Source organism: Buteo buteo, chromosome Z (assembly GCF_964188355.1).
Source record: "Buteo buteo chromosome Z, bButBut1.hap1.1, whole genome shotgun sequence".
Taxonomy (NCBI): Eukaryota; Metazoa; Chordata; class Aves; order Accipitriformes; family Accipitridae; genus Buteo; species Buteo buteo.
Window position 1 is genome coordinate 88,297,132 of NC_134204.1, and position 27,234 is coordinate 88,324,365.

The following is a 27,234-nucleotide window of genomic DNA, read 5'->3' on the forward strand; positions in this document are numbered from 1 at the left end:
CCTTTCTCTTCCAACAGCCAAGGATTTTTTTACAGAAATTGAGGATTGTTACAGGCCCCTGTCACGGCTCCCATCTCCAGCCCCTGCAGCAAGGCAGGTGAACAGTTAAGGAAAAAGGAACATGAATACGTGGGCTGGGGTGGGCCATGCTGCTGTCATTATTTGGCTGTGATTGAGCTGCTTCTGTTACAGCTTCCACAATCACACAATTAAATAACATAACCCTTGCAAAAAGGGGGGGGAGGGGGGAACACAAAAAGAAAAAAATCACTATGTCATCCTGTCTCATAAGTCAACACAATATAAGCAAATCTGTGATGTTTCCCTAGCTTTTGCGGAGACAAGCTGCATTCCCATGGGTCTTGCCCAGATCAAAGGCCAGCCCAAATTGTCCACACAAAAGTTTCTGCCATGTGAGAGTCATGGACCCATCTAGGCCTCATCCTGCTGCCCAAGGAGGATGGTCCAGAGCAGGATCCTCCCCATGGCTACAAACATCCTTGTGTGTCATGATGCCAGTCCCCTCACCCATTACAGCAGCACTGCTTCTCCTCACAAGGAAAACAGCCCCATGACACCACTCAGTATTGCCAGCTGTCACTAATAGGATTGAGGTCTGTTATCCTCCATATTCTTATGTCAGCTGCTTGTCTGATCACCTCTGCTTATAACTGCTTTGGTACCACAGGATGGCCTGCTTTCTTAACAAGGACTTCACAGCTGAGCTGATGTCCCTCTGACCAGGTGAAGGTCCTGAGCTCTTCAGCTTGGCCTCTCCATGTTGAGGAAGCTGAGCTAGGACGCAGAAAATGAGCAGCTTTGGCTTGATTAAAAGGGGAAGGAACCCTACAGCACAAGCCAGTGGGTCGGCAAGCTTATGACCTAGTGCTGTGCAGAAGTATGGGCCACGTATCCTCCAGGCTGGTCAGCAAACCACCACAACCCAAGACTCTTGTGTACATTCTCTGATTCATCTACTGCCATTGGCAGCCAGAAAGAGAACCTGTGCTGTGCTAGAAACATACGACCTCGTGTGCTAAGCAAGACCAGGCAAGTCCAGCACCATCCGATTACAGCACTGCTGTGCACAACCCTTCTCCAGCCCTCCAAGCAAGCAGTCACCACTTCGGATTGCCATGATTTCAGCAAGCAGACGAGCAAGTTCTGGCTTGTCAGATGTTGTCACCAACTACCTTAGGCAAGCGCACCAATCTGACTTAATTAGTTTTTCATCGAGCCATCAGTGCATCTTGGGTTTTAGGCTCTTGTTTCTACAGAATGAAAGTACTTTGCACTTGAGTGGCTCATCACAGCTTGAACAACAAAGTGACAGCCCCACTATGCCCACTCATCAGCCCACCCTCAGAGCCAGGGCAGCTTCTGACCCCAGGAAAATGGACCCACGCTGTGTAACGGGACAGACTGCAGCAGTCTGAGGGACTGTCATTTCTGATGTCCCCTGCAGCTACTTAAGAAGTCACAGTCCTTGACTGGACTCCTCCCACGATGCACTATATCCTCCAGTCTTAAAGGAGGAAAACAGCACATCATGTGGTAAAAAAGCCATGAAGCGTTTCAGGAGGTGCAATCCCTGTCAGAAACATCATGTGCCCAAGCAGCAGTTCCCACAAAGTGCTGCCAGGTCATAGCATTATTTCCTTCTCATCCAAAATGGAAAAACCTTTGATACTCCGCACTTGTTTGTAATGTCAGGAAAATAATTACCACCACTACCAGCTTCCCCCAGAAAAAATAAAAAAAAACCACTTTTGCTTGTTAATGTTACTGGAAATAGGTCTTCACCAACAAACAGTTGCTGCCAGGAAACAAAACAAACAAAGAAAACAAAAAAAACCAAACAAACAAAAAAAAAAAAAAAAGGAAACTTTCCACCTGCTGTAAGTCAAAAACAGTCAGCAGGAGAATTTTGAGCACTTGGCAACCCAGGGAAGACTGGAGAGGTTCTGCTTCAGGCCGTGGTGCTGCTGAACTCTGCCTGATGCAATTTCTGCACACAGATGATGCTTCCCAGGAACAGCAGGGACACCCCCAGAGATACAGCCTGTACTTGCACATTCCAACTACCCGAGTCCTCCAACCTTCTCTTCCCCACAGCACTGGTCAGGTTTTACATGGATGCACTCTGGCTGTGAAAGATCACAGTATCTTCACAGGTCCATGTCACTTGGGACAAAGCTTCTCAGAGCCCCAGCCACAGTTTTCTGGTGCTTTTCACAGGGGAACCTGCCATGCAGCAGATGTTTCCCTGCACTGGCACGGTCTGAGGTTGAGGTGCCCACGGAGGAGAGGAATGCCATGAGACCCCGTGCCACCTCCGGACACACAGTTTACTGGTGAGGGCACAGACTCAGCACTGCTGGCAAGGTGGTTCCACGTCCAGCCCTGTGCCAGGGTCTTGTGTTGCCTCAAGCTTTCAAAAGACCGATTAACAAATAAGAAGGCAGTGACAGGTTAAAGGAAAAAAAAACTAAAACATGAGAAGTGTGGTATGTTTGCTATTCAAGGACTGTTTAGATTATGTGTACTCAAAGTAAAGCTTACCTAGTTTAAGATTCTACTCACAACAGAGGATGCTTAAAGAGTCACAGATCTGCTAATTAAGGACATACGTCCTCCTTCGGGTTGGCAAGAGAAACAAAGACCCTGGTGTCCTCAGATGACACGTGACCATAAAAGGACAAAAGGAGTAGGGTTATTCTTCCCCAAACGACCACCAAAGACCACCAGAGACGTGCAGGCATAGAAGACTCTGGGACGATTGCTCAAGAGAACAACATGTCATGCTTGCTCAACATAATGAATATAATGAATATGCAATAGTTAGGTGGAACATGTGTATCAGACAGGCATGGTGTTTTAACTGTAGTGTATAAGTATGGACTGAAAACCTCAGCGGGCGTGCTCAATTTGTGGAAATCTTCCACCTTGCACCCTGAGCAGAATAAAGCAATGTCTCCTCTCTAAACAATTTGTGTATTTCGGGTGTTACTTTCTGATGGGGTAACAGTTGCAGCAGAACAACAGACGAAGAGACCCGTGGCTGCTCACCAGCTGAAGGATGAACCTGAAGCCCCAAATGAGCTACAATCTGCACAGCAATCACCTAGCACAGCCATCTTCCAAGAAGCCCAGAGGAATCTGTCATGTGGCATTTTTAAGCAAAAGCCAAGTAACACCTGGCCAGACCCAGGGAGCCAAGAGCACCTCCTGTAGTTTGCCTGAGAACAGATACAAACAGCAGAGGAGCAGGGTGACTGGTGTTGCCGCATTATGCTTACTGCTGCCAGATCCTCATGAAGATGGTCCCTTTGTCTCTTTTAGCTTGACCAGACATACTACTGGTGGCCAGAAGCCATTAGTGACCATGAGCACAAGTTAGCCATTCACTGCTGCTCTCCCCAGCCAATCTGCGAGGCAGTGCCAGCTGCTAGCTTGCTTTCTGAAGTCATTTGCAAGTCTGGCCTGCACCATTACACCCTCACTGTGCTCTGGCTTCCTGCAGACATAACAGGCTTCATATCTGAATTAGTTTTAAAATAAGAGGTTCTGGATATAGCATGCAAAGACTTCAGGCGCCAAATAAAAATCATTTTAGCAAAGGCCCTACATCCTTGCCTGGCTCATATATTTAGAGCAGAAGGGGACAAGTAAGAATAGCTTTGTGTATGGTCCATTACACATAAACTGAACAAAATGATAAACAGAATGTTCAAGGTGGAAAGGAGAAAAATCAATACTTCCACTCCTGAATAGCTTTCACTTCCAAAAATAGACTTGTTGGAAGTGTGCGAAGATCTTCATCCCTTCAGCTATATCTCTCTGGACAAGAACTGCCAGCACAGAAGAAATGTTCCCCTCTAATTTCCTAACTTAGCTTTCCAAGAGCAACTTCTTTTCACAGTGATGAAAAGAACTACCTCTAAGTGTATAGTTGGATCCTCTTCCCCAGCCCCTGTATGCAAAATACCATGAAATCAAGCAGCTCGCCCCATTAGCAACACTTTCATGCCACCTGCAATTTGCACAATGCGGAGGGGGGGGGAGAAGATTCTGCGCAGAACTCCACATATTGGCACTGATCTCCATGTCCTGGTGCAGACCTTGAACAAAGAAACATGCCTGTAAAGTTCAGCACTCTGGAGTATTTCCCATGTCTTCCTGGAATTGTTCATGCAGAAGAAAACTCACCACAGCATACACAAGTTTAGGGCAGACAATGCAACAGGTTCCTCCATACCTGTTGATAAAGACAATCTTTACATGTGCCTCAGATTTCACTGAGCATTAAGACTATATGCCGGGAAATAACTTCTGCATAGCCTTTTGGCAAATGCCAAGAAAGGAAGAATAAAGAAAGGGAAAATATATGCACTTGAAAAAGACTAATTTGGGAATTTCATGCTGCATACAGAGCCATTTCACAAAAGCATAAGAGCTTCTCTTCAGCTTTAAAAATGCCAGGCTCTTTGCAAATATTACAGCCCAGATAACTAAATAGCATTAAACTCACTGCTCTATTTGCTAGCAGCTTGCTTAGCAAGAATTTAAAGGGTAATTTACTAAAACTTATAGAGGAGTGAAACTCAGGATAAATTAGATAGTGCTACACTGGGAAATGTGTGCCATATGCCTGCTACCAAGAGCTAAATTAGAGAAGCAAAGGAGTCTCCACCACAGCAGGTTCCACACTTGGCCACAAGCCCAGCTGCACTCAAACGCTGCCATTTCTGCTGCTGAGCCACTCTTTCCTACAACAGTTGCAGTTGGTACAGGACATGACCAAGACGCTTTGGTGGGAAAGAACTTCACCTGCCATTTCCAGGAAGGCTTCACTGGCTTCTTTCAAGCCCCCTGCCCGTCCAGAGCCCTCCTACCACTCTACTGTTGTCTGAGAGAGACCTGTCTCCACATCACTGTCTCTATGACCTCTTTAGTATCATGGGGCTGGACAGAGGGCCAGCCTCTTCCTTTGAGTTGTGCTGTGTCCTTGCAATCATTCCAGTGCACCCTCGCTTTTGGCCTTCCCACCCAGTTTGGTCCCAGAGCTTACTCATCAGTCTTGCCAGAGCTGCACACGCTGATTCACAAATGGGGGGATGGAGCAAGGGTTAGATGCCTCTCTAGCTGACATCAGCTGGAATTTATGCAGGGAGAATGAAATGTTGCCTTGCAGACTTCCAGAATTTTTTTTTCTTCTCCAGCTTGGACTTTTATCAGGTTGTATGATAGTGTCCTGGCTTCAGCTGGGATAGAGTTAGTTTTCTTCCTAGTAGATGGTACAGTGTGTTTTGGATTTAGTGTGAAAACAATGTTGATAACACACTGATGTTTTAGCTGTTGCTAAGTCGTGCTTATCCTAAGGTAAAGATTTTTCAGTTTCCCATGCCCTGCCAGTGAGCAGGTGTACAAGAAGCTGGGAGGGAGCATACCCAGGACAGATGACCTGAACTAGCCAGATGGATATTCCATACCATAGAACATCACGCTCAGTATATAAACTGGGGGGAGTTGGCCGAGAGGGGTGGGTCACTGCTCGGGCATCAGTGATCAGGTGGTGAGCAACTGCATTGTGCATCACTTGTCTTTTCTTGGGTCTAATTTCTCTCTTTGTTATATTCCTTTTCATTACAATTATTATTATTGTTATAGTTTATTATTATTGTTGTTGTTGTTATTATATTTTATTTTAGTTATTAAACTGTTCTTATCTCAACGCACAAGTTTCACTTTTTTTTTCCTGCTTCCCCTCCCCATCCCACTGGGGAGGGAGCGGGGAGGAGTGAGAGAGCAGCTGCATGGTGCTTAGTTGCTGGCTGGGGTTAAACCACAATAGATAGCCCCCTGAACATTTCTCTCTGTCTTGCTTCAGAGAACCCCATATGGGAGTGGGAACAGCACCACAGAAAGACATAAAGCGGAGGAAATGGTTCTCTGAGGGCTTTCTATCTAACATGACTATAATTTCCATCTCCAATTCTGCAAGTTCTTCTAGGCCAGGAGGACTGCTCCTCTGGACAAGACCCCCATGACTAATGGGCTTTCTAACATTTCTTGTCTTATAACCCCTTTAGACCATTCAGCCACATCTCACTGGTGGGTTAAGTCTCAGCCAAATCTGCCAGGAAGTAGAAACTTCAGATAGCTTCCCACTACTGTAGTAAACATCTCTTCAGCAAGGGAGCCACAGACAAGCTGTTGCAGAGTGTTAGCAAAAACGTACAATGGAGATCAGCATGCACATCCAGAACAGGTTACCCAGGCGGAAGCTGGAAGGTGTGTTTTCAGTGGTTAGATAGCCGTCGTGAGCACATACAAATGGAGAAAATCTGGTCACTTTGACCAGCAACACAAATCTGTAACGCCTACCAGATGAACACACGCTGCTGCCCTGACCTTATCTGCTGTCCTTCACAGAGTTCTGATCTCTGTGCTCCAGCTGCCCTGCAGAGATCCTAGATCCTGCCTCTGCCCAGCAAGACCACTGCCTTTGGTGATGAAGCAGCTCTCCAGCACGCTGCACCTGATGCTTGCATGTTAAAGCCACTCTGACTTCTGCCCCCTCAAGCTCAGGTGAAATTTCTCTCAATATTTTTCCACTGTAGTTAAAAAGCCAAAATCATTGACTGTGAATTCCACAACAGAGAGGTGTTAGCATTTTTTTGTTTGCTTGTTTTGTTGTTTGGGGGGTGGGGCCACATGTATATCTTCCTCCCATGAAAAAGAAAATTAGCTTACAGCGTTTGATGCAAGAGTAGGCCAGAAACCACTAAACAAGTCACCTAAATGAAAAGAGAGGCACACAAAATTCAAGGTCATGAACATTACATTCACACAGACATAGCAGAAACAGCTGCCACCCAGCGAGGCAGGCATTTCTGGGTAAAAGATAACAGCAGGACATTAGACCAAAACTCAGAGCCACCAGCTTTCTACAAGACTCCTGGGTTGGTGTGGCACAATCTCTCTCACTGTATCAGCCTGGCCACCACCAGCCAAGCCGGTCCACCAACACTTCTTCGACGACAGCCCGGTTTGGGGCAGACATCCCTGGAGCTGGCTATAAACTCCAGCGGCAAAGCAATTTTCCACCCGGCTTTTGAGAAACAGTCGATGCCGAGTGAATCCAGCAGTACTACTTACTGCAACACCTCTTTTCGGCCAAAACCGCCAGTTTTGACCGTCTCGCCTAACAAGCCCTGCTCTGCATCTCCACCGGTACCACCGGCAGCGGGACCCAGCCCGGCCCCGTCCACGGACCCCTCCCCGGGGGTACGACCGCAGGGGAACGGCGGCGGCAACACCGGACAAGGCTCAGGGATCGCAGCACCGCGGACCGAGGACCGGACCGGACCGAGGACCGGACCGGACCGAGCCCGTCCGTTCCCGCAGCCAAGCTCCACGGCCGCCTCCACCCATCCCGTGGCCCCTTCGTGGGCTGCCTCGGCCGCCTTCACCCGGGACCGGGGAGAGGGGGGGGTGATCCCGCAGCTCCGATATTCCTGGGACGGGAAGGGATCCCCACCCCACCCCGCCGCCGCTGCCGAGAAAGAGCCCCCCGTTACCTGCTGCCGGGAACGGAGCGCCGAACCGGCTGCGCTACGGCAGGTGCGGCCTCTGCCCGGGAAGGCGGGACCGGGGCAGTGGGGCGTGGCGCCACGCCTCCCCCCGGGCCACGCCCCCGCCACGCCCAGCCACGCCACGCCCGCCAGCCGGGCGACCCCTACCCCTTCGGCCCGCTTTCACGTCTGCCTTCCTCCGCGCCACTGTTTTGAGGCTCTGTCGCTATGGGCGGCTTGTCCCTAAAGAGTGTGGACCCACCACAGTCCCGGCACCTTGTCCCAAAGAGTTTGGGCCCACCACAGTCCCGGCAGCATGTCCCCAAAGCGTTTGGGCCCACCACAGTCCCGGTGGCATGTCCCCAAAGAGTTTGGGCCCACCACAATCCCAGCAGCATGTCCCCAAAGAGAGCTTGCATTTGGACCCACCACAATCCCAGCAGCATGTCCCCAAAGAGGTGGACCCACCACAATCCCAGCACCTTGTCCCCAAAAAGTTTGGACCCACCACAATCCCAGCGGCATGTCCCCAAAGACAGCCCGCGTTTGGACCCACCACAATCCTGGCGGCATGTCCCCAAAGAGTTTGGGCCCACCACAGTCCCGGTGGCATGTCCCCAAAGAGTTTGGGCCCACCACAGTCCCGGTGGCATGTCCCCAAAGAGTTTGGACCCACCACAATCCCAGCGACACGTCCCCAAAGAGGTGGACCCACCACAACCCCAGCACCTTGTCCCCAAAAAGTTTGGACCCACCACAATCCCAGCGGCATGTCCCCAAAGAGGTGGACCCACCACAATCCCAGCACCTTGTCCCCAAAAAGTTTGGACCCACCACAATCCCAGCGGCATGTCCCCAAAGACAGCCCGCGTTTGGACCCACCACAATCCCAGCGGCATGTCCCCAAAGAGGTGGACCCACCACAATCCCAGCACCTTGTCCCCAAAAAGTTTGGACCCACCACAATCCTGGCGGCATGTCCCCAAAGAGTTTGGGCCCACCACAGTCCCGGCAGCATGTCCCCAAAGAGTTTGGACCCACCACAATCCCAGCAGCATGTCCCCAAAGAGAGCTTGCATTTGGACCCACCACAATCCCAGCGGCATGTCCCCAAAGAGGTGGACCCACCACAATCCCAGCACCTTGTCCCCAAAAAGTTTGGACCCACCACAATCCCAGCGGCATGTCCCCAAAGACAGCCCGCGTTTGGACCCACCACAATCCTGGCGGCATGTCCCCAAAGAGTTTGGGCCCACCACAGTCCCGGCAGCATGTCCCCAAAGAGTTTGGACCCACCACAATCCCAGCAGCATGTCCCCAAAGAGAGCTTGCATTTGGACCCACCACAATCCCAGCGGCATGTCCCCAAAGAGAACTCACATTTGACCCACCACAATCCTGCCAATAACAACAATTAAGGTGGTCCCGTTTCAACAGAAAATTGAGCAGTCGAGCGATGCCGGCCTGCCCGCCTCTTGCCCCACAGGTTTCCCGCAGACGACCTGACACCACCTGCTGCACGTGCACTGGCTTTGAGCAGCTCTTCCTGACTTCACATTTCCAAGGAAGTCCCAGGTTTTCCCAGCCTCTGTGATGTTTCGGAGAGGCCAAATCCAGCAGCCTGGTAAGAGGTGGAGTTGCTGCACCTCCTTGCCCCCAGGTCCAACCAGCTGCAAGATTCAGAATGTATTCCCCAAAGGCATGTATAGAAACACACACCTACAGCACATACCTACATGGTCGTCCACGCAGAGCAACACTGACATGCACACAGTGACCACATGAACAGAAACAGCACCAGCAGCCTCAAATTGTTCTCCTCTCTAGCTGACCAGCATAAAGTTCCCTTAGTAGGAAATATGTATATACATACGTGTACGTGTGTGTGTACAATATGGGTCCCTCCGGCAGCCAGGCACAGATCCTGTCAGCCTGGTAGCTGCCCCTGGGCCCCAGTCTCCCCAGGTGCTGGCACAAACAAGCACATACAAATCTCCGAGTCCATGGCCCCCCTCCAACTGCTGGATCCAACCCTCTTGCACACACCAGCATGGACACACAGACATACAGAGCTGCCAAGGATTGCCCTGGTCCCCCCAATAGCCAGCCCCTCTGGTGGTCTTGCCCCTAGACACCCACACCCCCGACTCCCTGGCCACATCGCCTCCTCGCTGCTTGTTTGGCTGGAACGTCACCAGCACTTGCACACTCGGTTGCACACTCACACCGCTCCCGGTGCTGCACCACTGACACATGGGCTGCTCTGACACACACACGCACACCAGATAGAGAGTGCCTCACTCAGAAAAAATACTAGATGTGGAGTTGAATAAGGTGGCAGGACAGACTGTGCTGACCCAGCAGGGCACAGCCAGACAAGCATCCTGATCAGAAAACCATTTATATGCTGCCAGCCCTTTTTATTCCCTTATCCCTCTGTTTTCCCACATTTGTTCTCCCCAGACCATGTCAATATCTAGGTTTCTCCACGTTTGGTTCCTCCCCTGGGCATCCTGTAATAAGCCTTGTGCAATCCCGGAATGCTCGTCCTGCACCCCATAAAGTGTCCCATGTTGATGGCAGGGACCTCCCTTGGTCCCAAGGGTGCTCAGATATTGATTCTTTTTGATAGGTTTTGTGCCTGGACTGTGGGGCTGAGCCTTTCCTGGGACAGCCCTGGGAGAGCCCCGGGCAGAATTTGCCTTCCTCTGAGTCCCTAATTTGTTTTCCCAACTGCCTTTGTGCCCCTTTGCTCCTCTGGGCTTGTGGAGGTGGGCTTCTGATGGGCTGATGGCTTCTGATGGGCTGATGACTTCTGTATGGGCCAGGGAGTAGACAGAGCAGGGTATTATTTGAGTTTCCCACCCTGCTGTTGCCTCTCTATGCTCCTCTGTGTGTGTGCAGAGCCGCTTTTACCACATAAACACAGTGTGCAATGCTCTCACTCCAGGTAGTCTGGGCATAAAGGTCTTGGTGGTGCTAAGGACAAAGAAAGTGGGTGCAAGGCTGCTTGGAGATTGCCTGACACTGTGTGACTTTCATTAGGCACTGCGCAAATGGGGACACAGGAACCCACATCCACTGTGTCAGCTCTTCCTTTCCTTCTCTGACATCAGCTTTTGCTGTAAAAATGCCCTGCTCTGTGTTTAAACTCCGCTGCAACTGTCTGCAGCTCTTTATTTAGCACAAGGCTGGTCAGGAAATGAAGACTCACCTACTGAAAGGTATTGATTTTTTCTGTTTTGTGCCTTTCTGGTTTTGCTCTTTCATACTCCCCAATTAGCCAGAGTATTTCTGCACTGCGGGTCCTTCTGCCTTTACCTTTGCTGCTCTTTCTGCTCCTTTTTCAGGGACTGCCCTTCTCCCAGATCAAATCACCCACAGAAAACATCGTTATTTTTCTTTTCTGCAGATCTAAAAGCTGAGTTTGTCTGGCACCTTTCATGATCAGTACTACTCTGTGGTCACTGAACTTAACCAAAAATGAAGTTGGGGCCTGACATCTGTAATTAATATAACATTAAACAGTGCCCAGGAAAAGCTTTTGCATCAACTGCTGATTCATGCAGCTTTCCCGGACAATCTACATCACATTTCCCTTCCTACCAGTGCCCCGGATGGTCTTTTCAAAGCTATCCACACAGGAAGCAGAAGCTTAATTAAAAAATAAATTAAGCCATAGTTCTGTTTTCTGGAGATGAAAAGTGGTATCCACTAACACGAGAAATCAGAGCTTCATACCAAGGTACCAAATGTATTAGATTTGTACCTGTGTATGGTGGAACTGAAGATGTGTTTTTCTTCTCTCTAATTATTCTAAGCTTCAGAAGCCTGGGGAACATTTCTACGGAAAGTTATAAGACATTCTGTTTCTAAACAGCGTTCTTCACTGCTTATGTTTTGATCATGTCACAGCTGACCTATAAAAGCCTCTTGTCTGGGGAAACATTCAAAACTATTTGGAGACAAGTTGCTGCTTGCCTGCCAAGCTGTTTCTATGAAGAATGCAAGAATATCAAACCTCTGGGAGCTCATCCTAGCCATAAGCTGAACCTGTGAACCCATCTCCATGTCCCACGATCCAGATAATTGCTCTGGAATTGCTGGGCTTAAGAATCCAGAAAGCTGCGCCTGCTGAAGAAGAATGACTAAGATTTCATGAAGGAGCAAAAACCTTCCCATTTCACATATCTGAAAAAATTGCACTTAGCAGATTAGTCAGCCCTGCTCTCAGAGTTCCTTAGTCTGGATGTGGCAGGGCTTCCCAGCCATGATTGAGTGCCTGTGTGCTGCAGGTTTTGGGTTCCATGAGCAGTGCAGTAACAGCTCGAGTTCCCTGACATTCTGCCTGCTACAGACAAGGCACACCTTTATCCATCAGCCCTCTCTGTGTGGTTGGCCATGCCATTATGCTGCTGCCACCCAGCCCAGTTGTCTGATGACGTTTCACCCATCAAAAGTCATTGAGCATTATGTGAGTGACCCAAACTACCTTAGAATCATAGAATTATAGAATGGTTTGGGTTGGAAGGGACCTTTAAAGGTCATCTAGTCCAACCCTCCTGCAATGAGCAGGGACACCTTCCACTAGACCAGTTTGCTCAGAGCCCCGTCCAACCTGACCTTGAATGTTTCCAGGGATGGGGCATCCACAACCTCTCTGGGCAACCTGCTCCAGTGCCTCACCACCCTCATTGTAAAAAATTTCTAGTCTGAATCTACTCTCCTTTAGTTTAAAACCATTACCCCTTGTCCTATCACTACAGGCCCTATTAAAAGGTCTGTCCCCATCTTTCTTATAAGACCCTGATTTGGGTTTGTGTGGTGGGGTTTTGGTTTGGGGTTTTGGGAGGGGGTTGCAGGGGTGGCTACTGTGAGAAGCTGCTAGAAGCTTCCCTGGTTCCAAGTTGGACCCACCTCTGGCCAAGTGCAACCCAATCAGCAACAATGGTAGTGCTTCTGGGATAACATATTTAAGAAGGGGAACCTGCAGCGGAGGAGGAGATTGGGATGGGAGAGGAACCCCTCTGCAGACACCAAGGTCAGTGAAGAAGGAGGGGAGGAGGGGATGCCCCCACAGCCTGTGTTGAGGCGGCAGGCTGTCCCCCCCAGCCCATGGAGGGGAGCGGGTGAGCAGATGCCCACCTGCAGTCCATGGAGGACCCCATGCCGGAGCAGGGGAATGCCCCCCAAGATGGCTGGGACTCCATGGGAAAGCCCGCGCTGGAGCAGGCTGTGCCTGAAGGACTGCAGCCCGTGGGAAGGACCCATGCCGGAGAAGTCTGTGAAGAACTGCCTCCCACGGGAGGGACCCCTCGTTGGAGCAGGGGAAGAGTGAGGAGTCCTCCCTCTGAGGAGGAAGGAGTGGCAGAGACAACGTGTGATGAACTGACCCCAACCTCCATTCCCTGTCCCCCTGTGCTGCTGAGGGGGAGGAGGTGGAGACATCGGGAGTGGGGTTGAGCTGGGAAGGAGGGAGGAGCGGGGGGAAGGTGTTTTAAGGTTTGGTTTTACTTCTTATTACCCTTGGTTTGATTTTATTGGCAGCAAATTAAATTGATTTTGTTTTTCCCCAGGTTGAGTCTGTCTTTTGCCCGTGACTATAAGTGGTGAGTGATCCCTCCCTGTCCTTGTCATGATCCATGAGCATTTCCTTATATTTTCTCCTCATCATCCCACTTGGGCTGGGGTGGGAGGAATGAGTGAGCAGTTTCATGGTGCTTTGTTGCTGGCTAGGCTTAAACCATGACAGCCCCCTTTAAGTTCTGAAATGCTTCAGTAAGGTCTCCCCAGAGCCTTCTCTTCTCCAGGCTGAACAACCACAACTCTCTCAGCCTTTCCTCACAGGAGAGGTGTTCCATCCCTCTGATCATTTTGGTGGCCCTCCTCCAGACCTGCTCCAACAGGTCCATGCCTTTCCTGTACTGGGGACCCCAGAGCTGGACACTCCAGATGGGATCTCACCAGAGTGGAGCAGACAGGGAGAATCACGTCTCTCGACCTGCTGGCCATGCTTCTTTTTCTGCCGCCCAGGATACTCTCTTAAAACACAACATGGCTTGTGTGACCAGAGGAAGACAGAGCAGCTCAGAAGACAAAAGAGGTGAGAAAGATGTGTTGCAGAGGTGGTTGTACTGGAGTCTATCCAGAGAAATGGCACGCGTGAGGAAGGCATGTGTCTGTCCAAGCCTTCCTGTGTGCACCAACTTTCTTTCCCCAGTGGGAAGACCTGTCTGGCAGGACAGGCTGTAGGTTGAGGCAGGGCATCTCTCTAAATCTCTCGTGCAGAGTGCCTGCCTCTGTGTGCTTAAGAAGGGCATGTCCTGCCTGTTTACTACTCACCCTGATGCTCTTGCTAATAGCCGGCTTCTTAACTGTGGACAGCAACCCAGGCCAAGAGCCAGTGCTGAGAAGCTCTAAAGCCTGATGCGCAGGCACCACTCACCAAGCGGCTCCTAAGGAAACACTTTCAGATCCCTTAGCAAGGAATAGACAAATGAACCTATGAAGCAAAAAAGCCCATATACATGAGAGCCAAACTATACACCCCTTGAAACTTCTGTCTTTCCTTCTTACATCTTTGACAATGTGTTTCAACAACAAAGAGCTCAAAAAGGAACCCACAATTTTTTTGTCTGTGCTAGAAGGCAAAAAGGAGAGAGTGTGACAAGAGAAATACTTCTGTTAATTATGTAAGTGACCAGAAAACGTTTCTCCTGACAGTTCAAATTCACTCAAATAGTGCAGACAGGTAGCATAATAATCTGCTATATGCTCTAATTCTACTTAGAGTAGCAATTGCTTCTTAAAGTGATACAGAAAAATGATACAAATGATGTCTCCTTTCTGGTTCTCTTCATCATAAAGGTCAGTGCATTAAACCTTCTGAAGACATCAGAAACCATGTTCAACCACCTGGTGCATGGGCAGAACACAGTGTGGTTGTGTGTCACAGTTTTGTGGGGAATGACTTTTCCTGTTAGCTCCGTCTCTCCCTATCCCAGATCACAAGTAAGTGGATGGCAAGTCTGAAATACTTGCCTCTGGTGTTGCTTTTTAGGTTTTTTTTTTTGCTTCTGAATTCGCTTTTAGACCTGGTTTCACCACTTGAGGGTGCAAAGCAGCACAGGGGGTCAGGCAGCAGCTTGTGCAGCTCCACGAGTGTCAGGGCCATTTGTTGGCAGGACCACATTCTGCTCCTCCCAAGGTTAAGGGGAAACAGCAGGAAAAGAAATCTTCCCTTGGAGAGCCAGGAGTGCCAGGGTACCCTGAGCCCTTTGTGCTGTAGTCCCAGACCACAGCAGAACAACAGGACTGGCTGAAAGGTGATAAAACAGACCTGGAGTGCTGGGGACATCCCTGGGATGCCTGAATTGAGAACTGGTGAGTGATTTTAAACTATCTGGCCTCACGTGAGCTGACGGAGGCAGATTCCAGTATGACTGGTCAAATAACACTGCTTTCAGTATTGTCTCTCTCAGAGAAGAAAGATCACAGCTCAGGAATGGTAACTTTGGTGACGAAAATCTCATCTGCAGACACAAGAAGAGCCCTGAGCCACAGGAGATCCCCAGTGACACCCTCAGAGCCATGAGCCCCTGCCCAGTTCCTCCCAGTGCCAGTGGAGCTCAGCCCCATGGGCTGGTGGACACCCACCCTCTCCCGAGCTCCTCACAGACCCAGGGGTACAGGAGATACTACAGGGTGCAGAGGAAGAGCATTCCGGGATTGCACTTAGGCATTCTGGGGTGGCTTATTACAGGATGCCCAGGGGAGGAACCAAATGTGGGGAAATGCAGGCATTGACATGGTTTGGGGAGAACAAACGTGGCAAAACAGAGGGATAAAAAGGGCTGGCAGCATATAAATGGTTTTCTGATCAGGATGTTTGTCTGGCTGTGCCCTGCTGGGTCAGCGCAGTCTGTCCTGCCACCTTACTCAACTCCACTTCTAGTGGTTTTCCTGAGGTACTCTCTACAGTGTGCATGCATGTCCTGGTTTTGGCTGGAATAAAGTTAATTTTCTTCTTAGTAGCTGGTATAGTGCTGTGGTTTGGATTTAGAATGAGAATAATATTGATAACACACACCCCGATGTTTTCAGTTGTTGCTAAGCAGTGTTTATCCTAGAGTCAAGGACTTTTCAGCTTTTCATACTACCCTGCCAGCAGAGGCTGGGAGTGCACAAGAAACTGGGAGGGGACACAGCAAGGGCAGCTGACCCAAACAAGCCAAAGGGGTATTCCAAACCACAATACGTCATGCCCAGTATATAAACTGAAGGGAGTTGGCCTGGGGGCACCATGGCTCGAGGATGGGCTTGGCGCCGGTCAGCATGTAGTGAGCAATTGTATTGTGCATCACTTGTTTTGTATATTCTCTTCTTATTAGTAACATTATTTTCCCTTCCCTTTCTGTCCTAGTAAACTGTCTTTATCTCAACCCTCGCGTTTTACTTTTTTTCCCCTGATTCTCTCCCTCATCCCACTGGGCGGCGGGTGGGTCGAGTGAGCGAGCGGCTGCTGGCTGCTTAGCTGCTGGCTGGGGTTAAAGCATAAGAATGTGTTTTCATGGTGGTCTCAGGCCAGAAAGGGGAGCAGGTTGAGGCTGCTTGTTCTGTCTGCGTTTGAGTGAGTGCTTAGGGTGTCCGTCTGTGTTGATGTATGTGGTCAGCTGTGTATATATGTGTACCTGTGTACTGTAAGGGTGTGTATGTGTGTGCAGGAGCCTGGTGAGCCAGTTCCAGCAGTCTGGCAGAAGCAGACAGGGGAGGCTGGAGCATTGCCACTAGTCCCCTCCATGCTGCAGCTTGAGGCTGCTGTGCCGGTCTCCTTCCAGTCCTGGGGAGCAACCACCGCAGGTACAGCTTCAGGCTTCCACAGAAGAGCCAGAGGGAGCCTGAATATTGCATGTGGAGGTGACAGAAGAAGCAGAAGAACCCCTTGTCATGGGTGTGCTACCTCTGGGAGGAGCAAACTGAGCTCTGCTGCCTGAGCGCTAAACTGTCTGCCAATGCAGGCAGTGAGGAAAGGGGTGGACTAAAGCCACATTGTCGTACACTGAGCTGCCATCACCGGGACAGGGCTGGCAGGCTGCTGGTCTGGGGATGCATGGTGGGATGGTGACCTCTGACAGTAGAGGAAATCCTGTCACAGAAAACCACAGGCTGCTTTTCTGTGTCACAGTCTGGTCCCTGAGGGGCTGAGCCCTGGGCATCCAGACATGTGGCGAGCATGCCAGGGTCCCAGGGCAGAGGCCAGACCTGAGTAAGCACTGTCCTGCTGCTCCTTCTCTTCCTGCTACACATCAGGGACCATCCTCCTGCCCCAGGTCCCCACCAAGCAAGATGTAGCTGGTGAGGCTCCTGGGAGATATGACCCAGAGCAAAGGGGATCAGGGAGCTGGGTAAAAGCACGATGCTGCTGTGAAGTGGGAGACTTTGAGCCCAAGGTGCTCTAAGAACTCAGCCATTCGTATGGTTGGCACCGACTCTTCACACTCCATCTCTCTGGGCCCCGCTGTGCCTTTTCGCTGTGGCTTTTCACTCTGCCCACAGCAATGCAGAGGTGATGTAAGGGCATGAGTCCTCCTGCCCTGGAGCTGTTCTGCTGTGTTTTAGCAGCACTATGTGTCTTTACATGGTTGGAGTGTCTGCTCTGCTGTGGTTTTGCTCCTTTGCTTCCCCTTTTGATTAGCCATCCAGTCGACAGCTCTGCTACAGCAGTGTTAGAAGGAGTAGATGCAGTTTCCATTTTTGAGTCTGTCATTCAATGAAGTTATCTGTGCCAGAGAGTCTTCCCCCTTGTACAGTCGCCAAGAGTCCTGCTGGAAAGGTGTGATTGGCACTACTGGCTTTCCTGGCCTAAGTAGCTGCCATTAGCTGCAATCCATGCCAGAGCTTCTGGCTGGAATTAGTTGAAAGGAAAAGACTTCAGACCTGCTGTCTGAAGTCAGAGGCAGAGCTCTAACTCTACAGTCAGGTGCTTATCTCGCAGACTTTTTCTCTCCAATGAGATGGGGATGATATTACCTGCCTCAGAACTGAAGAGAGGGGATGAATGGACAGAAGACCACGCCATCTCTGGGTGTCTGTTACCATAGCCCTGAACAGTATGACTAATGAGTGAGCAATAGGCACTCATCTTGCTGTACAGCTGCCCCAGACACCATGTACAATAGCTGCATTTAGCTGTGCACCATTTGAGTAGACAAACTTGCTGGAAACCTGCAGAATCCTAAATAACAGCCCTTGTTTTCTTTTCTGACCTTCACAGCAGAGGCTGCAGATTCAGGCTGGAAAACACAGGAAATAATGAGGAAAGCTGTTCACTAGTGAATGTCCCAAAAGAAAACAACCTGTGGACTGAAATGGCAGACCATGCTTCACAAGCAATACTGCCAGGGCAGTCCTGTTTGGGAGGGTCTGCCAGAGCATTCTCCTTTATGTCGGAGACCTGCCTTTCATTAAATGAACCAGTCTAAGCCAGACTAACTGACACTCTTTGCCCCAGTTAAGCCTGGGTTAGATACCTGTATCTTCTCATGTGCTTGTACAACACTGCCTGCAGTAGATGTGTGAGTCCTAGACTCAACATACATCGGTCTTTAGCCACATCTGGTTTTAGACCAGCTGAACTGAAAGCAGTGAGTATGAATGCTCCAGCTGCAAGGCACTGGGGAACCAATGCACTGAGCATCAGACTCCAGCAGCAAGGGCCACGCACACTATTTGTGCACCCATGCACTAGGAAAGATGGCATCACCCTCTACACCATGCCTGAGAAGCTGGAAGGCATCAGTGGGGTGGGTGGGAACTCTCCTTTCAGCTTGAATTGGCAGTCACATTAATTTGCTTTTCAGGCTGGTTTGATGAAGCCCAGAAAATGTATCTTTGTACAGTCTGACCGATTGTGTGGAGCCCATAGAAAGAGACTACAGAATGGCAAGCTGAAATTTACTGGCCAGACAAAGACAAAGTCTTTTTTTTGCACAAAGGCAAATGCTGCCATTAGTGTATATATCAATATTGATTCTTTTGAGGGGGTGAAAGGGTCAACGTGGTAGGTAGCACAAAGGCTCCGGCACTGTCTACTTTGCCTCCCCCTAGTGCTTCTGCAAGGCTTCCCCTGGGGCTCTAAAATGCCCTTGATATGCATCAGTGATAAATGTCCTGATCCAGCTCCAGAAGAGAAGGTTTCTGGCACTTCTCTGAATCTTACTGGTAGATGCTCAAGGGGCCAGGGCAGGCTGATGCTGCCTTGCCTAAAGGAAAGGCATGCTGTCCTTTCAGCTGGCCAGATCATCATCAGATGGATGAGCCATCTCCATGATGTGTTAGCAGCCATGGAGAAACACCCCATAACAGTGCATGGAGGGCTACTTCACAAAACATGTTCATTGAGGAGGATCAAGCCATCTTGGTAAGTTCCTTTCCCCCACAAACCTGCCTGAGGTCTCAAAAAGGGCAGTCAGGGCAGACAATTTCTGAGCACTATTTCTTGCCTGCCCTCTGCAATAGCTGTGTCCTACCCCAGTGCCAGTGCCAGCACTTCAGAGGAGAGGGAGAATCCCTGGGGCAAGAAGTCTGAGTTTTCACTAGCGTGTCCTAGCTCAGGTCCCTGGGCAGTCCTGCCCAGCCAGCCCATCTTCTCTGCATTCCCACCCAGCATGCAGCCCTGTCACTTTCACCTGGAGTCTCCATTCCTTGGCCTGTAGAGCTTGTGTGCACTCAGATCCTGCAGTTTTCTTGACAGCTTCCACCCACCCACCCACAGCAATGGCAGGAAGAAGCCAGAACCAAAACTCCTCTTTCAGGCACAAACAAGTCATCCAAATCCCAGGCACAAGGGAATGTTGCTTATTTATTGTGCATGCAGGGGATGCCTGGACCTGGGTCTGCTCCTTGGTGATTTTGCCATTGGGGTAAAGAGGCAGCCAGACCATAGCTATCCCTACTATAACCAGAGAACTGGTTTCCTTGCCAGATTGGTATGTAAACCAAGGCAAATTCATATTCTGTGTCACCTTGTCAATCTTTTCTCAGCAAGGCTAGAAAAAGCTGAACCTGTTTTTAAACAACATTGGGAAACGATAGGTAGCTGCCAAAGCCAACACACCTAGAAGATGCATCTACATGGTAATACCGGGAAGTTCAATCCATTCACCTGGGTGTTCTCAAGTCTGTTAGGATGAACAACGTGCTCTCCCCTTCATCCTCCTGACCAGGACAGTAGGTATGATATGCATCCTATGGGGCAAAACAACAGGTTTGGTTTAAGATTCTGCACTAGTAAAGGTGATCACACAAGGGGCTGCTTGCCTACTCTCTCCATGCAGCACTGGTCACAAAATTTGTGCACCTTGGTACCTCGCTTTTCCTGTTTCTTGACCTTCCTTTTTGCAATCCTTGTACTTCCTTTGTCTGTCCCAGTCTCCTCCCAAGGAACAAGTGGCTGCTCACTATTTTTTACCCATTGGTATTGTGGGGGTTTTTTTAACATCTGTGTCCAGTTTGGTATTTCTGATGCTGTTACCTAGGTAATCTTGGCATTATGTGCTGTTACTGACACAGTTACTGAGGAACTGCTGGTCTTGCCCCAGAAGGACCCCGGTGCTTCTCTCCAGATATCTCTGAAGTCTGGCCTTTCCTCATATGACTGCTCCATAACCACTTGGGAGATCCAACTGTCCCTTGTGGCATTACCTGCAACTTTTGTCGGCTTTTCACACCATAACCTGCCATATGCAGCCATTTCACATACCATGTTGTGCAGTTGTCCACATTGTGTTCAGAGACCTTAACCTCAAGCCAGTGCCCAGTCAATGGCTAGTAATCTCTGCCTGTAGCTCCAGGAAATGAAAAGTAAAATTCTCATGTAATTACAGGACTGAGTAAAACCAAGAACATGTTATGAGCTCTAAAAACTGCGAAATTTGGAGGTTTGAGGGAATTTTGGAAAATTGCCACAAACATTTCAAGGACAGCTCAGGAAGCTGTTCATGCTGCCATCAAAACCCAAAGCCAATGCCTTCTGTTCCTTGCCAGTCATTCCACAACTGACGTCTCCTGCCTATCCAATGTGGATGTCTCCCAAAGGAAATGTTTCTTATCCCCTCTCACAAAATGACAAGGAGAATGGGGTGGCTCCAGTGAAACAACTTGTGGCAACAACTTGCCAGTCAATGTCCTGCCAAAGTCCTCACGCTGCTCCTTAATAGCATTTTTTTTTTCCTTCTCCTTGCTCCAGTCTCTTTTCAATATTGTGTCATGTTTGATTCAGCTTTGCCCACGTTCCTTTATCTTCTCCAGAGCAACGCTTGGGAAAACTGCATCACTTCTGCTTTTCAAATACAAACCAAGACTGGAAGGACCAACAGGCTTGAAATGTAGGATGGGACTCCTTGCTTTTCTGCCAAGATGGGATTGAGACCTGCCAATTTGTTTCTGCTACCAACGACCAGAGGAACCCACCAATCAGAATGAAACCTCGACTAAATCAATGAGATTTCCTGGAAGCCAGCAGAACAAAGCTAGTTTATATCAGCTGCAGATCTGGGCAGCTCTATTGTATTTTTCTGCAGGCCCTTGCTGTCAGGAAGGCAGTCTTACAACTTCTGTGACCAGAAGAGGTTGCCCCTTCATTTGCACTGGGGATTGGGATCGAATGTCCTGCAAATGTGCTGGGAGCAGGGTGGTTTGGGAACACTCCTCCTTGGCCATCCTTTCTAAAGTTAGGGAGGGCCTTTGAGGTAGCACAGAAAAGCAGAAAAGCTCCCCCAGCCAGTGAGAGATGCAATTAGCCCCGTTAATCACTGGCATGATGAAAGCAGCTGCTCTGTAATTGGCTTTGCCTCAGGTCATAGACAGCTTAGCTGAGAGAAATCCGTTTTTTTAAATTATCTGCCTACTGTGCATTGCCTGATCCCAAGGAGCATAGGCAGAGCAGGGTGGGCTGCAGAACCCAGATGTCTTGGGGTGGTGGGGAGAGCCACAAGACACTGCTGCTTGCTTGGTCCTCTCCAGGCATCACTAGCGCCTGTGTCCACCTCTGCCAGTATTCCTGGCATTTCAGGAGTGCATCTGAAAGCACTGCTGGCTGCAGGCCACGGGCAGGAAACGTAGGGCTTGGCTGGCTGAAGCCTGTATGGTGCAGACGGAGCTCAAGGGTGAGGACTGAGGGCTGTGTACACAGTTCTCTGGGTAAGCCTGGTCTCAGGCCTGAACCAGCTCCTATCCCTAAAAAAGGGGAAAATTCAAGTCACCATTCATAGTCATCCATTACCCTGAGTGAAACTCATCCACAGCTCAGCTGCCCATGACCTCCAACTCCTGAAAGGGGGCTTTGTGGTTGGCAAGGGGCCTCTCCAAAGCCAGGATCACTGGCCGTCTCAGTCTCTTTGTACCTGTTAAATATTACTGGCCTCTGACGGTATCCCTGGACTTGTTTGGGAACAAGTCAAGTACAAGTTGCCTTTGTACAAGGCCCCGCACAATGGGTTCTGCATTGGGGTGAAGGCTCCTGTGTAGTAAACAAAGCAGCACAGATAAATCAGTAACAAACTGCAGATCAGCAGTGGTACCAAAGGCAATGGTGTGTAGTTTAGGAGACAGTGCATGATTCAGGAAAGCTAGCAGAGCCAGATGCACATTGATTCACAGTCACATGAATTCTTTACTGCAATTAGAGAAAAACAGGCCTCTATTAAGTCCCGTTGTGAATAGATTATCCAGAATGAAGGCACTTGGAAGAGTTCAGAGGGGCCAGCAAGGCAACCTCTGCTCCTGTCTGGTGCAGCTATAACCCTCTCTCCCCAGTGATCAAGCACACTGAGACTAGCTTGCTCTTCAGGACTACATTCTCATGCACACCTCACACAGTAGTACCACACAGATTGGGAAGCCAGCAGGGTTTGCAGCAGAGGATGTGATGGCACAGCCAGAGCTGCTGAGTTTGAGGCTGTTGTGCTGTTACATGCTTTGAAGTGTCATGAGGCGTAATCCGCAAAAGCAGGCTCTGCTTCATCTGTGTCCATCTCCCCTAGACCAAGCCATATGATGCGTTCCCATCCCCAAGACGCGCATCTAGTAGCCATTGCTCAGACATAACTCCAGCTCCTCAGGACCATCATTAGTCACAGACCTTGTCAGTAACACCTTCCAAGCACTATTACTTGCAACAAAGTTGACAGGCATTGTACTGTTTCTCTGTGCCTTACTATGCAGGTCTGTTCTACATCTGCTCCCTACTATCTACCTTCTAAAGGAAGGCACTGGGCTGAGGAGAGAGGTTCCTGGTAGTCTGCATGACTCCCCTATATGACAGCTATGCTTAAGCAGGAGAACTCCTGTTCCATGCACTCCTGCACAAAGGCTCCCTGACCCACGGGGCAACCGGAGCAGGCAGCTTCTAGGCTGCTCTGCTGTAGTCTTAACCCCAGAGTGAAGAGAGCTGCCTTCCAGCCCTGGAGGAGCGGCGACTCAGGTGGCACAGCTCCCCATCACAGACCCATCTCTGCCCTCTTTGCCATGAGAAACAGCACACTACTGTCTGCAACCCAGCAGGAGCAAAAGAGGCACACACTGCTGTTGCCAAGACCAGATGATAGCATATGTCTATACATTTCATGTGATTTCTTCAAACTTTTATGGTTTTAATATTTTGTACCTTCTATGAAAACTGGTTTGCTGCTAGGTGACTGTAAAAGTGAGATTTGATCAATGATCATATATTAACATTATGGTTGAAACAATAGACAAAGGGTAACCAGGGAGATAATTACAAAGTCTAGTCAAGTGATTAACTAGTAATTATTCATAAGTTTTGCAGTTCCTTGTGCTTATGACTAGATGTTCCTGTACGCTAGATGAGAACAATGTTGAAACCGACCACGTGTGATTGAAACCGCGTTAAGCTTCAAGATCAAAGAACAAGGACAAGAATAAAGACTTCAAGGACAGCCAGCATGGGTTGGTGGTCACAAAAGCAGCCCTTCGACTCAAATGGATCCTTTATTGTGCATGATTGGATGTAGGCAGCACTATGATAATCAGTTGCAATCATTTTTATGTATATATATACTGATCTGATTAATATGCAATTAGTTATTCTATATAACCTGTTAGTGCTAAAGCTGTAGCATGCACGCAAGGTGGAATTATCCCATGCGCACCCAGTGCTGCAGTAAAGAATGCCTGCTTTCTAAAACTCCAAAACAAGTCTTAAGAGTTTCTTCGACCGGCTTTTCGGTATCACAGAGAAAGTCTGTCTGCGGGGACCCTGGTCTGAGCTCCCCACCCCCCCGGTCAGACCCGTCCGTGCTTTCAGCCTGGCACAAGCCGGTGCAACCACGGCCAGCAACCCTCGGAAAAGGCAAGCTGCAAACCCCAGACCCCCTTGCCACAGCTCTGCCCTCTCTGAGGCCAGGCCGGCCCTGCTGTTGGCGGGTAAAGCCGCCGCCACGTCCCCTCCGGGAGGAGGGAAGGCGGCTCGGGGCAAGCCGCAGTTCAAATCGCGGGCCACGTTTCTGAGAAGCTGCCTCGCCCCACCGGCGCCGCAGGCCCCACCGGCGCCGCAGGCCCCACCGGCGCCGCAGGCCCCACCGGCGCCGCAGGCCCCACCGGCGCCGCAGGCCCCACCGGCGCCGCAGGCCCCACCGGCGCCGCAGGCCCCACCGGCGCCGCAGGCCCCACCGGCGCCGCAGGCCCCACCGCAGCTAACCTCCCTGCGCCTGCTAAGCCGATGGAGCACTCCCCTTCCCCGAGGACCCCTCGGCCAGCCGACCCTCGGGAGCGGGAGCAATTTCCATCCCACCCAACTCATTCCAGACCGGGACCGAGGCGGACCCCGCCTCCCCCCTGCAGGCCGCCGTTCCGCCGCCCCTCCTTGCTCATGCGCGGCCACCGTAGACCCCGCCCGCCTTCCCCCGTCACGTGACGCGGCCTCCCCTCCCGCCGCCACGTGTGTCCCTCCTCGGCAGCCGTAGCAGCGCCGGTGCGGCCTTTCCGCGGGCGGCCGGCGGCATGTTCCGCATCGAGGGCCTGGGGCCCAAGATGGACCCAGAGGAACTGAAGCGGAAGATGCGCCGCGACGTCCTCACCTCTGTCCGCAACTTCCTCATCTACGTCGCGCTGCTGCGGATCAGTAAGTGTTCGGAGCGGAGCGGGCCGCCTGCGCGTAGAGAAGTGGCCTCCGGTGCTGGCCCGGGGCCTGCGCCTGCTCACCGGGGAGGCCCGGCCGGGGGTCGCCCGTTGGCGTTTCGTAGGGATGTGTTTGCTTCGGGCAGCCTGGTGACTGTCCGTGGGGCTGCGGGGGAGAGTCTCCGCTGATCGCCGCTGGGCTTCCTTTTCCCAGGTGGCTGAACGCGGCCCCGGGGGGAGCGGGTGAGGTTCGGCATCCCAGTGGGGCTTCCAGAGCGCCGGGGGGGGCCTGAGGCGGCTGAAGTGCTGGGTTTGGGCGAGCAACAGTGTTACCGAAATCCGGAATAAAACTCCTTAACAGCAGTGAGAAGTTAAGAAGCAGGCAGTTCTTTTATTGCAGCGCTGGGGACACGGGGGTCGCTCCTCCAAAAGCGTGTCCAACTTAGTATCAAAATCAATCAGTTTTTACAGACTTTTTCTGTCAGGTCATTGTTACATAAGCTCTTTACATTAAAATGCATACTATGCTCGCTCTTAAACTTAACCTTTATAATGATTGGTCCTTTGATTATATAACCGTATCAATAGTCTTATTTAAAAAATAATCATTGGTCAGTTACACTTAGCTCTACTGACTGGAATCTTCGATACTCAAATTAAGATGGGAAGGGTAAGGGGGTTTCCAAGCAGCAAACTGGTGTCCATGACGGTTTCCTTAGTTTCTTGAAACAAAACATAGAAAAAACAGTAACTTCCTGGAGAGGTTTCTAGGGTTAGCTATTTCAAGCTTTAACAATGTTAAGGTTCCTATAGTTACACATAACACAGTTCCTAAAGTTTCTATGGCCACATTTCAAACTTAACAATCCTATACATTATGCTATCTTACTTCTTAATCAAACCTAACTCTTCTATGTGATTAAATCCTGATTTCTTTACCAGATTATTTGCAACAACAGTGCTTCTATACTTTTCTAGCGCAGGAAAGAAAAAGGGCCATGCTGTCTGTCTCACAGGCAGTGCTTTAGTGCGTTGCATCAGAGGCTTGCAGCTTTCCTTTCAGGATGCCCTTCTGTTTAGCCAACAAAAAATGACGTTTGGGTGATTCTTCCCCACCACCACCCGGTGGTATCGAGAACGCGCCCAAGCCTCTGACCTGCAGCACAAGCAGGCGTACCTGATTCCCCCCTTGAATCGTGCTGTCTCACCTGTTAAAGCAATCATGCAGGGAGAGAAGGGACCGTGTGGGAGGCGGAGGGTGGTATCTCACCCAGAGTCTGAATGTTTTAAATGCCATATAAATGTGCTGCAGTTTCATCACAGACTCACTGCAGACTTCTTGTTGTCTTCAGTCACATTCATGCTGCTTCATTTTCTTTTCAGCTCCTTTCATCCTGAAGAAGTTGGACAGTATATGAACACTCAAGAAGGCTCAGTATATGAAAACATAAAATGGACTGTAGCTGCTTTCTTCTGTTTGTTAAGTAAACGTTGTGCCAGAGGCAGACACCCAATACTAAATGGTTCTAAAATGTTTCACTTAAGCGTATCTGACCTGAGAATGATAGCCTAGTTGTGATTATGGGGAAGATGTCTGTTGTTCCTGCGGGTGAATTCTGGTCACAGAATACTCCCTAGCATCATCAAGCAATGACTTGTGGTGGAATATTTCTTGTACTGTTTAAAAAAAAGTCTATCTCCATTTTGTATGAAGTGTTAAGTGCTAGCAAGTTGCTTTGTTATGCAGCTACCTCTAAACCGCCACGCGCTATGGCTGTCAACCTTACTGAATCTGTCTGTATGAAAAATGAAATCTTTAAGGAATCCAGTTCATAAGCAGTTTGATTTCAAATAAATGGAAGAGCAGTTGTGTCAATTCTGGTAGTGATTTTTTAATAATCATCACTTAAACTAGAGGTCATCTGGTATTTTCCTGGCTCTTGTCTTACGCTTGCTCTCTCCTCCACCTTTAAAGTCATCTTGTATTGAGGAAAAGCAAAGGAGAGTGAAAAAGACAAGGCAATGATGTGTTTTTCAGATTGCTAAATGTATAGCAAGTCAGCTGTGAAACATGAACATGTAGTCAAGACCCAGAGAAGTGAAGGAGGGAAGGGCAGCTCAGCTTTATCCAGCAGGCCTATGCCACTTTCCCCTTCAATTGGAACCTCCTGGATCTTGAATTTACACAAAGTAAAGCAGGAACAATGCCGTATTTCTTCTCTGAGCTAGTAACTGAATTTTGGTCACAGCACAGCTCTTTCTACCGTGACAAATTGCTGTATTCTAGTAGTTCAGGAGTGTTACTTTACTTGGAGGCCGCCCACAATATTCTTACCTTGTACTGCTTACACTGATGTCAAAATAGAGGTATTTTCTTAGAGAAGCAGCTTACTTTGTGAAAAGGATTGTGATTGTCCTCTCTGAAAGGGATTTCTTAAGCTCTGGGGCTGATGCTTACTAGTATGCATCGATTTCAGATGACCCTGAACTGAGTTGTGAAAGCAGGAGTTGGATTTTCAGC

General features: G+C 49.7%; 2 protein-coding genes across 6 annotated transcripts in view; one reads left to right on the forward strand and one right to left on the reverse strand.

The window, feature by feature from the left end:
- FRMPD1 (FERM and PDZ domain containing 1) overlaps positions 1 to 7,650 on the reverse strand; it is a 44,801-nt gene extending 37,151 nt beyond the window's left edge. For 4 of the 5 annotated variants that reach the window (XM_075019950.1, XM_075019948.1, XM_075019947.1 and 1 more), the window contains exon 1: positions 7,584 to 7,647. The gene's annotated coding sequence lies outside the window, so the exon portion shown is untranslated. Of the gene's footprint in view, positions 1 to 7,583 lie in introns of all 5 variants that reach the window. The other variant, XM_075019946.1, reaches the window with a different exon arrangement.
- A 16,851-nt stretch (positions 7,651 to 24,501) lies between these two features.
- TOMM5 (translocase of outer mitochondrial membrane 5) lies at positions 24,502 to 26,589 on the forward strand. Its single transcript, XM_075019593.1, has 2 exons — positions 24,502 to 24,717; positions 26,097 to 26,589. The coding sequence occupies exons 1-2, from the start codon at positions 24,597 to 24,599 to the stop codon at positions 26,129 to 26,131; spliced, it is 156 nt and encodes a 51-aa protein (XP_074875694.1). The 5' UTR covers positions 24,502 to 24,596; the 3' UTR covers positions 26,132 to 26,589.
- The last annotated feature ends 645 nt before the right edge of the window (positions 26,590 to 27,234 follow it).

Bases quoted from the DNA above. Each gene is read 5' to 3' on its own strand.
- TOMM5 (XM_075019593.1), top strand. From the start codon at position 24,597: ATGTTCCGCATCGAGGGCCTGGGGCCCAAGATGGACCCAGAGGAACTG. The intron at 24,718-26,096 runs GTAAGTGTTCGG...TTTTCTTTTCAG, and splicing joins CGTCGCGCTGCTGCGGATCA to CTCCTTTCATCCTGAAGAAG.